The sequence below is a fragment of the Pelodiscus sinensis genome, chromosome 6, assembly GCF_049634645.1.
Source record: "Pelodiscus sinensis isolate JC-2024 chromosome 6, ASM4963464v1, whole genome shotgun sequence".
NCBI lineage: Eukaryota > Metazoa > Chordata > Testudines > Trionychidae > Pelodiscus > Pelodiscus sinensis.
The window spans coordinates 104132183-104146516 of record NC_134716.1 but is presented as its reverse complement, the minus strand read 5'-3'; the positions used below and the strand labels follow the sequence as shown (position 1 = coordinate 104146516).

The window sequence follows — 14334 nt, the reverse complement described above, 5'->3', positions numbered from 1 at the left end:
CAGTTTAACAACTCTTTCACTACTGACTTCACAAAACTAAGATACCAATGTGAGATTTCTAAAGACAGTTATAGCACCAATACAAGATTTAAGAATCTGAAGTGCCTTCCACAATTTGAGGGGGAGGAGATGTGGTTCATGCTTTCAGAAGAACACCACTCAGTGTGGAAACTCCAGATCCTGAACCAACAAAAATCAACCTTCTGCTGGTGGCAACTGATTCAGCTGATGAAAATGAACATGCATCAGTCTCACTGCCTTGAAATGTTATCAAGCACAACCTATCATCAGCATAGTATCTGGAATGATGGCTGAAGCATGAAGGGATACATGCAAATGTCATGTAAATATTCTGTGATACTGGCTACAAGAAGAGCACCATTTGAATGCTTATTCTCACTTATAGGTGACACTGTAAACAAAAAGCAGGCAGCATTATCTCCCACAAATGTAAACAAGTTTGTCTGAACTACTGGCTAAATAAAAAATGGGATTCCCAAACCTGAACCGTCCTTTGTGGCAGATGAATCTGAGGAACTGTCCTGGATTGAAGTGTCATTAGAGAAGGTTTGGGAACAAATAGAAAAACTTAACATGAACAAATCACCGGGACCGGATGGCATTCACCCAAAGGTTCTAAAAGAACTCAAAGGGGAAATTGCAGAACTGTTAACTGTGGTTTATAATCTATCCCTTAAATCAGCTTCCGTACCTACTGATTGGAAGATAGCTAACGTGACACCACTATTTAAAATGGGCTCTAGAGGTGATCCTGGCAATTACAGACTGGTAAGTCTAACGTCGGTACCGGGCAAATTAGTTGAAACAATAGGTAAGAATAAAATTGTTAGGCACATAGAAGAAAATAATTTGTTGGGCAAAAGTCAACATGGTTTCTATAAAGGGAAATCGTGTCTTACTAATCTATTAGAATTCTTTGAAGGGGGTAACAAACATGTGAACAAGGGGGATCCAGTAGATATAGTACACTCAGATTTTCAGAAAGCCTTTGACAAAGTCCCTCACCAAAGGATCTTGTGTAAATTACATTGTCATGGGATAAGAGGGAAGATCCTTTCATGGATTGAGAACTGGTTAAAAGACAGGAAACAAAGGGTGGGAATAAATGGTAAATTTTCAGAATGTAGAGGGGTAACTAGTGGTGTCCCTCAAGGGTCAGTCCTAGGACCAATCCTATTCAACTTATTCATAAATGATCTAGAGAAAGGGGCAAGCAGTGAGATAGTAAAGTTTGCGGATACTAAACTTTTGAAGATGGTCAAGACAGAAGCAGACTGTGAAGAACTTCAAAAAGATCTCACAAAACTGAGTGATTGGGCAACAAAATGGCAAATAAAGTTTAATGTGGATAAGTGTAAAGTAACGCACATTGGAAAAAATAACCCCAACTATACGTATAATATGATGGGGGCTAATTTGGCTACGACAAATCAGGAAAGAGATCTTAGAATTATCATGGATAGTTCTCTGAAAACATCCGCAAAGTGTGCTGCAGTGGTCAAAAAGGCAAATAGAATGTTAGGAATTATTAAGAAAGGGATAGAAAATAAGACACGGAATATCTTATTGCTCCTGTATAAAACTATGGTACGCCCACATCTTGAATACTGTGTACAGATGTGGTCTCCTCACCTCAAAAAAGATATTTTGGCCTTGGAAAGGGTTCAGAAAAGGGAAATTAAAATGATCAGGGGTCTGGAACAGGTCCCATATGAGGAGAGGCTAAAGCAACTAGGACTTTTCAGTTTGGAAAAGCGGAGACTAAGGGGGGATATGATAGAGGTATATAAAATCATGAGTGGTGTGGAGAGGGTGAATAAAGAAAAGTTATTCATTAGGTCCCATAATATAAGGACTAGAGGACACCAAATGAAATTAACGGGTAGCAGGTTTAAAACTAATAAGTGAAAGTTCTTCTTCACACAGCTCATGGTCAACCTGTGGAACTCCTTGCCAGAGGAGGCTGTTAAGGCTAGAACTATAACAGCGTTTAAAGAGAAGCAAGATAATTCATGGAGGCTAGGTCCATACAAGGCTATTAGCTAGGGGGTAGGAATGGTGTCACTGGCCTCTGTTTGTCAGAGGCCAGGGACGGATGGCACGAGACAAATTGCTTGATCATTGTTCTTTGGTCCACCCTCTCCGGGGTACCTGGCGGTGGCCACTGTCGGCAAACAGGCTACTGGGCTAGATGGACATTTGGTACTGGGTACCTTTGACCCAGTATGGCCATTTTTATGTTCTTACATTCTTATGTATTGAATGCACTCGTAGGCTCTAAAAAGTTTTACAACATTGTGTTATTTTTGCATGCGGAGGCTGACTTACTAATGGGTCATTGTGTTTTACCATTCTTTTTTTAACTTGGGGTGGGCAGCAAACTTCAGTTCCCAGCGCAGCAGGACAAACCGTTTGCACACTTTTATGCACCTGGAGTATCTGCAGGTACGGAGCCCCTCAGCTCCCAGTGGCTGCTGTTTACTGTTCCAGGTCAATGGGAGTGGCAGGTAGTGGTGGCCAGCACGTTCCTCGGTTGGTGCTGCTTTGTACAACTCCCATTGGCTAGGAATGGTGAACAGCCACCAATGGGAGCTGGGAGGCTCTATGCTGCAAACACTCCAGATCAACAAAATATTCCGACGTGCCAGCAGTTTATGTTGACGATGTTGGACCAGAAGTTGCAAACCACAGAGACAGCTTATGAACAGGTCATTGCGATTTTTGCATTTTTTTTTTTAACTTGGGGGGGGGTCTGCTTATGAACAAGTATATACAGCATATATATTAGTCCACTAAAACTTAACTTGTCTTGAATTCTTGAGTATTGCTGAAATATCTTACCCCTCTAATGCATCTTAAAATGAAAAGACTACAAAGCAGCATAATTTAAATTTGACAAATGAACCTAAAAAGAAGGAACTAATATTAATGAGACTTATTTGGAATATGTTTAAGAAGAGAAATGTAACACTGATAGCAGCAAGGATTCACATTATTAAAGACGAATTCTCTTAGGCAATACTATGCAACACTACAACATTCCCTTGCCTCCCAACAATAGATGTTAACCACAGATTTCCATGACTAACTCTTTTTCTATGAAGTAGACTATCACCCTAGTAGGGATGTCAACATATAGTTGACTACACAATTAACTGATGAGCCAAGGCTTATCGGTTAATCTTGTTGACTACACATCACTGTTCCCTCTAACATTTTCTACCCTTGTGTTGGCTGAATTTTCTTTTGAGCGGGTTGAAATTTCTTATGTGCACCATCAATATTGAGGTTGAGAGAGTGTGGTTGTGTACCAGCAAAACAAACAAAACACACACATGCACATATAATTTTAAGCAGCCCATGTGTGTGGAAGAAAATATATTAAAACAAGGGATATTTAACAAGGAGCAATGCTTATGATATTTAATATGAAATCAAATAAAGAAAATTAACACTACCCTTGGAGTACTTGCTACTTCTGACTCATAAGAGCCAGAACTCGACCACAGAGCAAAGATCTGGCCTTAATGCAATACAATACATCATGTGTTAATTAGTAACATAGGGTTTAAAAATCATTAAAATCAGCGTTTTAGATATCTGCAATATTCCAAAATGTTCTCTTAAAAGAATCTTTCTTTACCATAAGCCATTAACACCTATGTAAACTTTGTTTGAAATGTAATCATGCAAATGTCCTCCTAGCGCGCACACCTACATCCCATACAGTCTGCTTTTCCCCACTCCCTCCAACGCAGCCTAACAGAGAGGCCTGCAACAAGTGAGTTAGACACCCCAAACAAACTACCCCTTTCCTCCACCTACCCCATGCAGTCAGCCCCCTATATCCTCCTTCCCAGGAGGTTTGAGTACCACCAAGTTTCTGCCTCTCTCTCCTCACAGAGACAGACTCTCCAAACTCCCCTCCCCGCCGACTCCTAATCAGCCAATTACTTACTCTCATAATCTCTCACCACTTATTGTCTCATCTCCCTTTACCTGCTCTGGGAGCTGCTTCATTTCAAGCATAGAACATCTCCATTTAGCTGCTTGCTCAGCAAGATGACACCTTGCCCCTCACCAGTCAGCTGAGATCCCTGCCTGCACGGGAGCTTTGAACTTCTAAGCAGAAAACAGTTGTGGGACCGTACAGGCACACAGCTAACAGGGAACTTAGCTACACATATTCCCCCCGCTTGCTGCCCTTAACCATGGGGGTCCGAGCTCCTCGCGTATGGAGGCTGTTCTGCATCCCCTGGAGCCTCTGTCTGTGGCATGCCTAGGCCCATTGTGGACATAGGCTGGTCCATGGCAACAACCCCTGTCCACGGGGAGCTTAGAGGTCCATGGAAAGGGGTTGCTGCCACCCTGTGCTGCTGCCTCTGTAGGGACATCAGGCAGCTGGTCTGCACGGGGAGCTGGTTTTCAAGCAGGCACCCGCCTGCCATTCCTGATAGAGATGGAGCAGTGCAGGGTAGCAGAGGGCTCTCTGGGAATGTGGCCGGGAGCTATCAAAATAGTCCGCTGGGGATTACTGAATAGTCATGTAACCACTAAATTTCATGCGGTTACATGACTATTCAATTACACTTTAACATCCTTATACCCTACAGCAATGCAGTTACCTAGTGTCCTTTAAGTCTGATTGCTCCCACAGTAATTTCCTGCACTATTTTTACAGATGATGTAGTAATAAAATGAATAGAAGCCAGAATATGGGAAATACATTTGAAAGTAATCAACAGCTAAAAACAAGCAATTTTTATTTTTATTTTTTAAAAACAAGTTGAATGATATTCAATACTGACATAGTTTTCCTTACAACAGTAAGTTAAGGACTCAAAATTTTTAATAAATAAGTAGGATAACCTGTACCTTACATTGGTCTTAATACCTACCTACACTGAGAAGTGCTTCTATGAATTCTTCTGTCACAACAGGGAGAGGAAGGCGAAATATATCATAAAGAACCTCAAGAAGGCCTCGCTACAAATAGAAAAGGAAAATATTTTCACAAGCAATTAAAAACCTGAACTTCATTTTAAAGTTAGTAGAAAAAGTCACTATCTTGAAAGTTACAAAGTTACCCCAAATGAAAGACACAAAAGCTGTTGCACTCAATTTGTCTTCATTGCTTTTTTTATTGAACTTTTATTGTTTATATATAAAATGTAAGCAAATAACGAAACAAAAAAACACGAGGAAGTAGCATACGAAGTTCAGTGTTCGTAATTTGTTAAGCCTGTGGGGGGAGGAGGGAACATATGCCAATTCAACCCCAAAACAAAACAAAAATCCCTAACTCAAAGGTCACACAGGGCATTAAAGTGACTAAACAGGAAAGTAAGTGAAAACATAGTCTACACTTATCAGGATCTAATATGTACTAAACTTCAAAGGCATGCAATAGTGTCATGTGTTAGTAGACAACCTCATATTTTTCTCAAATGTTTCTATTAGATAGAGTCATTTATTTCCATTAATGCAGCTGTAGAGAGCTCACTCTGCCTGTCTGGGTATGAAGGAGGGAATTGCAAATTTTCTAAAAGTAACTCTTCTGGCCACTAGAATACTTATTACAAACCATTTAAGAAATAACTAATAATTTCAACTCATCCAACAGCCCTAAAATACGCATGCTTGGTCGAGGATAAATAGTGACAAAGTTTTTGAAAGCGCACTGTATATAACATTCTGCAATATGCATTTGACAGATTTAGAGGATGTGTGAAAGCTTGACATGGTCTCCAACACTCACTCTGCATTGCTAATCTAGCTTTGAAGAGCTTGGAGTTCAGTAGCACCTGTTTAACATCTTGTTCTGGAAGGATTGCAGGAACTTTCACATTGGGGCAGGGAGGCCAGTGGTGGGAGGGGGCTAGGGAAATGCAGGGAGCACAGCGCCAGAGGGCTCAGGTAGCATGTGGAATCCTGTAGGGTGCAGCAGGGAGCCCTGCGGCAAGGGGCTCTGGAGACGTAAAGAGCCCTGTGGCTGGGGGTATCTCCGGTGGTGCAGTGAGAAGTCCCGGGAGAGGGAGTCCAGCACTGCAGGGGGCTCAGGTGGCGTGGGGAGCTCTGGTGGTTTGTACAGAGCTGCTCCCTGTAGCGATGTGCTACTTAGGGAGAACTTAGGGGGGGTCTACTGGTAGCACATCGCTACAGGGAGCAGCTCTTATGTGAGCCACCAGTGGTGCAACCAGAAGTGTGGCGAGGGGCTCAGGCAGTGTGGGGAGTTTGCGGTATTTGGGGGGAAAGCCTTTCGGCAGGGGGTTTTGGTGGCATAAGGAGCCCAGCAGCAGGGAACTCAGCCAGCGCAGGGAGCTCCGGTGGAGCAGCCAGGAGCACAGCAGGGAGTCCCAGGAATGAGGGGTCCAGCCAAGGCTGACAGCGCAGCTGCCTGAAGACAGTGGGGGGGTGGCTGGAGCCAGAAGTGGAGCCAACAGATGCCTGGGAGGCAGGTGACACAGGCTCCTCCCATGTCCAGCAAATTCCCTTGTTCAGGACCAGCCAGGTGCCTAAGGTGCCGGACCATGGAGGTCCAACCTGTATACATATTCTAGTGTTCAGTCAGTCTCCATCCAACTGCATGTGTTTTTCCTACTTCAGAGAGACATGAGTGACCAAATGTATTTTTTTTTTAAACTTTCACTGAAGGCTATTGCACTTTGGTTTTACTCTCATTCTCACCAGGATTATGGACAATTCCTACATTAAATGCTGCCCCAATCTCAGAAATAAAGATCTTTTCAGCTCCAATTAATCATTGTGTAAGTCTATGCAAAGCGGTCTTGATATACAAGAGGAACATACAGCACTACAAATAAAACTTATTAACTCTTCCAGTTACTACATCTATATCTCAGTTACACAGAAGAAACCTTAACAGAATCTGATTTTTATATTTTATAATTTCAACTGGCATCAACATTTATTTAAATCCTTACTGATTTAAACTTTAACCATTGCACAAAATTATAGGTTTTTACAAAAAAAAAGTCCAGCAATTTTAATTTTCACAGTTGTGGGAAGGTCTGAAATCTTAATGACAAATGGTTAGATTAAAAAACTTAAATACAAATTGTCAACATGCTGAAAGGAAGCAGGGGAGGGACATAAAGAGGATAGCAGTCCTGAGCCTGGAGATTTAAAAGGATCTGGGCTGCCACTACTGCTACCATGGTGGCAGCCGCAGCGAGAGCCCTGGATCCTTTAAATTATCGCCAGAGTCCCATGCAACACAGGCTAGGTGGTACTGAGGGCTGGGTAGGGGAAGCTAGCACACAACCCACCCCTTACACCCAAGGCCATGCTGCTTCTGAGGAGTCCAGAGCCAAGCCACCCCCACCTTGCCGTCTGTGGCCAGCCCTGTCAACAGCACATGTCAAAACATGGAATGTAAATCAAATTTTAATGTTTTCAAAATAATTGTTCTTACTGCACCTATCTATAAATGGTGATCAAAACTCATGCAGTCTTTTGGATGCTGTGTGTGTACAGTAAAATTGATGTTTACAGACATTTACAAATAAAAGTCTGATCTTTCCAAGTCTACTTATAAGATCCCTTTTACTCCTCATATGATTGTCACAAGATATTTCATGTACAGGTGACCCCTGACTTATGACCACCCAACTTACGACCATTTTTTTCCATGCGATATAGATCCTAAACTCCCCACTCCCCCTGATTTACAGCCGCAGCTCTCATTTATGATGACATACAACGCAGACTCCATGCTTTATTCCAAAACAGGAAATGCACATGGTCAGTCAGACTTGCCAGTCTGCAGCTGCTGCTTGAACTGCGTGTCTCCCCACCACATTGGTCTTCACTTTTCAGTTATTTTTGTGCATTATTTGAACTATTTAGTTTAGTTTTCCTCCATATCCATAGTTGATTTTGGTATTTTTAGAGTATGAAATGGGTTTCCAGGTCAGAACTGCCATTTATAACATTGTGCCTATGGGAAATAAGGGTTCGACTTATGACTGTTTGACTTACGATGGTTCTCCAGGAAACAATTAGGTTGTAAGTGTGGGGGTTGCCTGTATTTTATTCCCACAACACCTTCGTAAGGCAGGGCACTGCTATTATTTTCATTTTACAGAATTAGAATTAAGGTACAGAAAGGCAAAGTGATCTACCTAACCTCACATAAGAAATTTGTGATGGACCTGAATCCAGCTCTTTCAGGTCCTAAGCTAGAAAACTAATTACTTGACCATTCTTCCTACTGTTATTGTTAAATGTAAATATTAAAAACACAGAAGTAGCACACAAAATACCTCCAAGAAGTGCACACAGTTATAGAATACTATTCCCTCAGTAATTAGCTGACTGATTGCCTACCCGTATTTCCATATTTGGTATACAGAGTACGCCAATAAGAGACTGGATTCCAGAATTCCCAGGCTTGCATAAACTGATAATACCTAGAAAACACAAATTGTATATTTAGAGTCTCATAATCAAAGCAAAAAAGGCTTTAAAACACTCTTCGAAAGACTAATAAAAATAATTCAACTGTCTCATAGAATGAAGCATGATCACTTTCTCATAATTACATTTTCCCTTTAGTTATGCAATCCCCAGCAATAGGTCAGGTGTGTATTGTATATTCACTAGTTAAAGGTCTAGAAAACAATTACAAAAGAACACTGGAAAAAAATTATTTAATGTGAAGAGAAGACTAAGAGAGGACATGATTCTATGATTCTTATGCTGCAGCTCCTTATATTCAGATGATGATAATTTTGTAATTGTTAAATTAAAAAGTAATCCAGATGCTCTGTCACCTGTACACAGAAATGTCAATTTGTTTGCAATCAGCAAGCCTGAGCTTTAGCTGTAAATTAAATTTTAAATGAAGGCAACAGAAGGCAAAGAAAATGGAGTTTGTTTGTCTTGCTTCTCTGATTTCTCTACTTCTTTTTACAAATTAGCAAACAATTGCCTCCAGAACAACTATCTTATTGGTGTTCCCAATGGGAGAATCTCAGATAATCCCAATTCATTTTAAAATTATATTGATTGCTGTTAAAAGCTACTGTTTTAGGAAGTATAATAAAATGCAAGAAATGAAAATGAACCCATTACAGAACTTCTGAGAAGAGCCTCCAGCACTTCTAGAAAAAAGTGGACTAGATTAGCAAACAAGAGGGAAAAATAAGAAAGTGGAGGACAAAGTGGGAGAAAAAGAAAGGGCATATCAAAGGGTTATCTTTTCCCTCCATTCAAAAATTTATCTTCAGCAGTTTGACAAAGCCTATATAGATTTTTGTAGGCTTTCCTTATATTGCAGGCAAGGTAGGATGAAGACAAGACAAAGTAGACTCATAGGACCAGATTCTGTACTTAAATGAGACTGCTTTAAATACGCTTCTTGACATACAAATTGGGTGTGTGTTTGGGGATAATTAAGGTGGAAGACCAAAAAAAAAAAAAAAAAAAAATCACTTACCTGCCCATGATCGAAATGCTGCCACTATTCCCATTTTGCTAGCTAGGAACCGTGCTTCTCTGTCCTCTCTGTTATATAAACAATAATGCCAAACACACATATTATCATTGTATTACTGTTAAACCTAGAATGGTACTTTGTCTACTACACACTTCAAATAAGAGTACAACTATTAGAGTCTTTTTGATGGGGATGGGACACAAGATAAAAAAATCAGGTTCTGTATTTATATTATGAACATTACAGAATATTCCATTACTTTTTTTCTTGCAAAATCCAATCTCCGTATGAGTTACCCTTGCTAGCCATGGAATGCTTTTCTACAGAATGAATGAAAAACCTAATTATAAACATGATTTTTTAATTTTAAACATACTGGAGAGGATAAAAAAATCTGGTTTAAAAAAACTCATACAGAGGTGTCATCATCATTTGCCAAATTCTTTACTATGGATAACAATGAACTTTAATACTACTCAGCTATCCCTCCAAAGCTTATCTTATCCCTGTTTCTCTCTTCCTCCCCTCCATTTTTTCCCCTTCTCTCCTCCTCCTCCCTCCTCCCCTTCCTTCATTTATTCATTCTTGGATCTGGACTTCCAACACTCCAGTCATCTGAAGTTGGTTGTGCCCATGAAAGCTCATGATCCCATCTACATGTTTTGTTAGTCTTTGAGGTGCTACTAGACTATTTCTTGTTTTTTAAGTTTTTAATACTATTGTGAGAGGCAATAACCTGAAGATAAAACACTCAAGCCTTTTTAGTTGAAAATTTTATTTTTATGAAGTTTTAAGTTCTGATGTCGACTACTACTATCATAGACCTAAATAAAATCCCATAATAATTTTACAAAGAAGCCACATAACTTCATAAGCACTTGAACAGATTTTTTTCAGTTGGCATAATGTCAGAAAAATGAATCTTGACATTTTTAAAACATCAAGCTAAGATAAATTATTTTAATAGTAATGTTAAAGATATTCTCCAGTCAACTACACAAAGAACTATTGGGATTCATAGAGTTCACGGCAAGGGATTCTCTCCCCACAGACCAACCACTATACCAGCTGTATCAGCATAAAGTAACCCCAAAGCAGGATGGGGCCAGAGCAGAGCACTGCAAATATTTTGGGCAGCACTGCCTAAAATTCTGCTATGGCCATCCCCTCCAGCTCTTTAGAAAAGCCAGAATCAGGAAGGCACAAAGGTCGCCCTCATTCCACTAATATGTGTGTGTTCCATTCATAGCTTTTGATGAGAAAATGTCAATGTCAAAGGCAGGAGAAATTGGCTTTATAGTGCAATAACCAGTTAATATCTTTATTCAAGCCTGGAGTAACAATCTCAAATTGTGAATAAATTTCAGTTCAGCAATCTCACTACCCAATTACAGAGAAATTCCTTTGCAGAATGGCTACTTTTAAATCCACGATTGAGTGTCTGGGCAGGTTAAAATGTTCCCCTACAGGTTTATGTGTGTTATCAATCCAGATGTCTGTTGTGTGTCCATTTATCAGGATGGGTAACACACATAAACCTGTAGGGGAACATTTTAACCTGCCTGGAGTCCTTAAGGCTATGTAACCTGGAGTCAGTCTGGTGAAAAGACAGCCCCATTGAAAGGGATGTCTTGTATAGTGTTCTGGACCTTTGAAGTAAGGTTCAACACCTGCAATCAGGAGCTCCTGTGCACTATTATGTCAGTGGTCAACGTGTGGATACCAGAATCCGCTGAATCTAAAGTTGCCTGGAGGGATATGCAGGAATCATAGAATACTAGAATTAAAAGGGACCTTGAGAAGTCATCAAGTCCAGTCCCCGGCCTCCCAGAAGAACCAGGCACCATCTGGATGATCCCTGATAGATGTCTGTCTAACCTGCTCTTAAATATCTCCAATGATAGAAATTCCACAAACTCCCTAGGCAAGTTATTCCAGTGTTTAACCATCCTGACAATTAGGAAGTTTTTCCTAATGTCCAACCTAACCCTACCTTGCTGAAATTTAAGCCCATTGCTTCTTGTCCCATCCTCAGAGGCCAAGGAGAACAATTTTCTCCCCTCCTTGTGACACCCTTTTAGATACCTGAAAACCGCTATCATGTCCCCTCTCTCAGTCTTCTCTTTTCTAAAATAAAAAAGCCTAATTCTTTCAGTCTTCCCTCAAAGCTAAAGTTTTCTAGACCTTGAATCATTTCTATTGCTCTTCTCTGGACCTTCTCCAATTTCTCCACATCTTTCTTGAAATGTGGTGCCTAGAAGGACACAATACTACTCCAACTGAGACCTAATAAGTGCAAAGTAGAGCAGAAGAATGACTTCTTGTGTCTTGCTCACAATACTCCCGTTAATGTATCCCAGAATCATGTTTGCTTTTTTTGCAGTGTCACACTGTTGATTCATATTTAGCTTGTGGTCCTCACTATGGCCTCTAGATCTCTTTCTGCAGTATTCCTTCCTAGACGGTCACTTCCCATTCTGTACGTGTGACATGGATTGTTCCTTCCTAAATGGAGTACTTTGCCTTTGTCCTGATTAAACTCCATCTTATTTTCCTCAGACCACTTCTCCAGTTTGTCTAGATCATTTTGAATTTTGACCCTATCGTCCAAACCACTTGCAACCCCTCCCAGCTTCGTATCATCTGCAAACTTAATAAGTGTACTCTCAATGCCATCATCTAAATCATTGATGAAGATATTTAATAGAACTGGTCCCAAAACAGACCCCTGCAGAACCCCACTTGTTATGCCCTTCCAGCATGACTGTGAACCATTAATAACTACTCTGAGAATGGCTATCTAGCCATTTATGCACCCACGTTACAGTAGCTCCATCTAAGTTGTATTTGCCTAGTTTATTGATAAGAAGGTCATACAAGACCACATCAAATGCCTTACTAACGTCTCGGTATACCACATGCCCTGCTTCTCCCTTATCTACAAGGCTTATTGTCTTATCAAAGAAAGCTATCAGATTGGTCTGACAATTTGTTCTTTACAAATCCATGCTGGCTTTTACCTATCACCTTATTTTCTCCCAGAGGTTTGCAGATGAATGAGAGAGTTACTCACCCTGTGCAATAACGGTGGTTCTTCGAGATGTGTGACCTCCATGCGTGCTCCACTCTGGATGCTGGTTCATCCTTGCTCCAGCAATCGGAGATATTTCTAGCAGTGCCCCGCCGCACCATGCACGCGTCCTGGTGCCTCCTTGTGCCATTGGTGTATGTTAGGCGCACATGCAGCATGGCTTCCTACATTCCTTCTCTGCCCTTAGAATTAGAGCATTGGGCTCCAAGCAGGAGAAGGAGGGAAGATAGTGGAACACCAATCGGGGGTGGGGGGAAAAGAGACATCTCGAAGAAGCACCATTACTACACGGGGTGAGTAACTCTCTCTTCTGCAAGTGATATCCCCAGGGGTGTTCCATGCTAGGTGGCTAGAAAACAGTAGTCAAATCGTGGAGGTGGGTTTGAAGCCCTGCCATTGAGAATAATACCGCTTATCCGACAACCATAGACGACGCAATGGATGAGGTTAGGGTTAGGGTGTGTGGTCTGATGACCAAGTGGATGCTTTACAAATGTCCTGGAGGGGTATGTTTTTGAGACGGACAGTTGTAGAGGCCATGGCCCTAGTCAAGTGGGCAGTGATGGTGCCTGGTGGTTCTTTGTTGTGGATGATGTAACATGTGTGGATGTATAATGAAATCCAGTGGCATGAGACAGCTTTGCCCTGGGAACACTCGGTGAAGGCTAAGAAGAGTCTGGATGATATTCTCCATGATTTTGTTTGATCTATGTAGAACGCGAGTGTTCTGTAGACGTCAAGGGTATGCCATGCAGCTTGGAACGGATCAGCGTGTGGGTTAGGGAAGAACACAGGTAAGTGTATAGGTCTGTTAATGTGGAAGGGAGAACGGATCTTTCGGAGAAATTTTGGGTGGGACCAAAGGGTCAGTCTGTCGTTAGTGAAAATTGTATATGGGGGGGGGGAGGGTCAGCCATTAGTGAGGCGAACTCCCCCACTCTCCTGCTAGAGGTTATTGGCCACCAGAAAGGTAACCTTCATGGATAAGTAAGACCACAAGCAAGTGGCTAGAGACTCAGAGGGTGGTCTAGTCAAGCTCTTAAGGACATGGTTAAGATCCCTGATGGGAACTGGTGGACAAACTGATGGGAAAGTGTTTTATAGGCCAGTGAGGAATCTCTTGGTGATTGGGTTAGAAAAGAAAGAGTTGCCATCAGTGGTGCATCGAAAGGCCACTATCACTGCTGCATGTACTTTTATCATATTAAAAGATCGGTCGGATTCTCTTAGATGCAACAGGTAGTCTAATATGAGGGTAATAGGGTAGTTTCAAGAGGCATGGGGTGGCTATGTTTGAGCAACATGGAGAATCTAGTCCACAAGTTTTCCTGGTGGACTCTCTTCTACTGTTGATTAATATTTGTTTTACTCATTCTGAACAGGTGTTCTTGGCATTCTGTAGCCATGAAGAGACCATGAGTGGAGGTGGAGTTTGTGTGGTTCAGGATGGAAAATTCTGCCATGATGTTGAGTAAGAACATTGCATTGTGGGGGAAAGATGTTCAGATCAGCTACTGTCATTTTGTGGAGGTAAGGGAACCATGTTTGTCTCAACCAAGCTGGTGCGATAAGGATCACACAGGCTCATTCTGCTATGATCTTGGTGATGATCTTGTGGAGCAAAAGGTGGGGGTGAGAACGCATAGAGGTGAACCCTATGAGAGGGAGAAAGCATCTCCCAGAGAACCCTTTTCTATGGTTGTTCTGGAGTAATACAGGTGGCATTTGCGGTTGGCTCTGGTCGCAGAGGTCTGTATCTGGC

General features: G+C 41.4%; 1 protein-coding gene across 1 annotated transcript in view; it reads right to left on the bottom strand.

The window, feature by feature from the left end:
* The window catches only part of RICTOR (RPTOR independent companion of MTOR complex 2), a 143340-nt gene that overhangs the window by 49339 nt on the left and 79667 nt on the right, over positions 1-14334 (bottom strand). Inside the window, exons 10-12 of the mRNA XM_006139479.4 lie at positions 9482-9549; positions 8371-8453; positions 4920-5007 (exon numbers count right to left, since the gene is read on the bottom strand). Of these exons, the coding sequence (XP_006139541.3) occupies positions 4920-5007; positions 8371-8453; positions 9482-9549 (239 nt within the window). The remainder of the gene's footprint in view (positions 1-4919; positions 5008-8370; positions 8454-9481; positions 9550-14334) is intronic.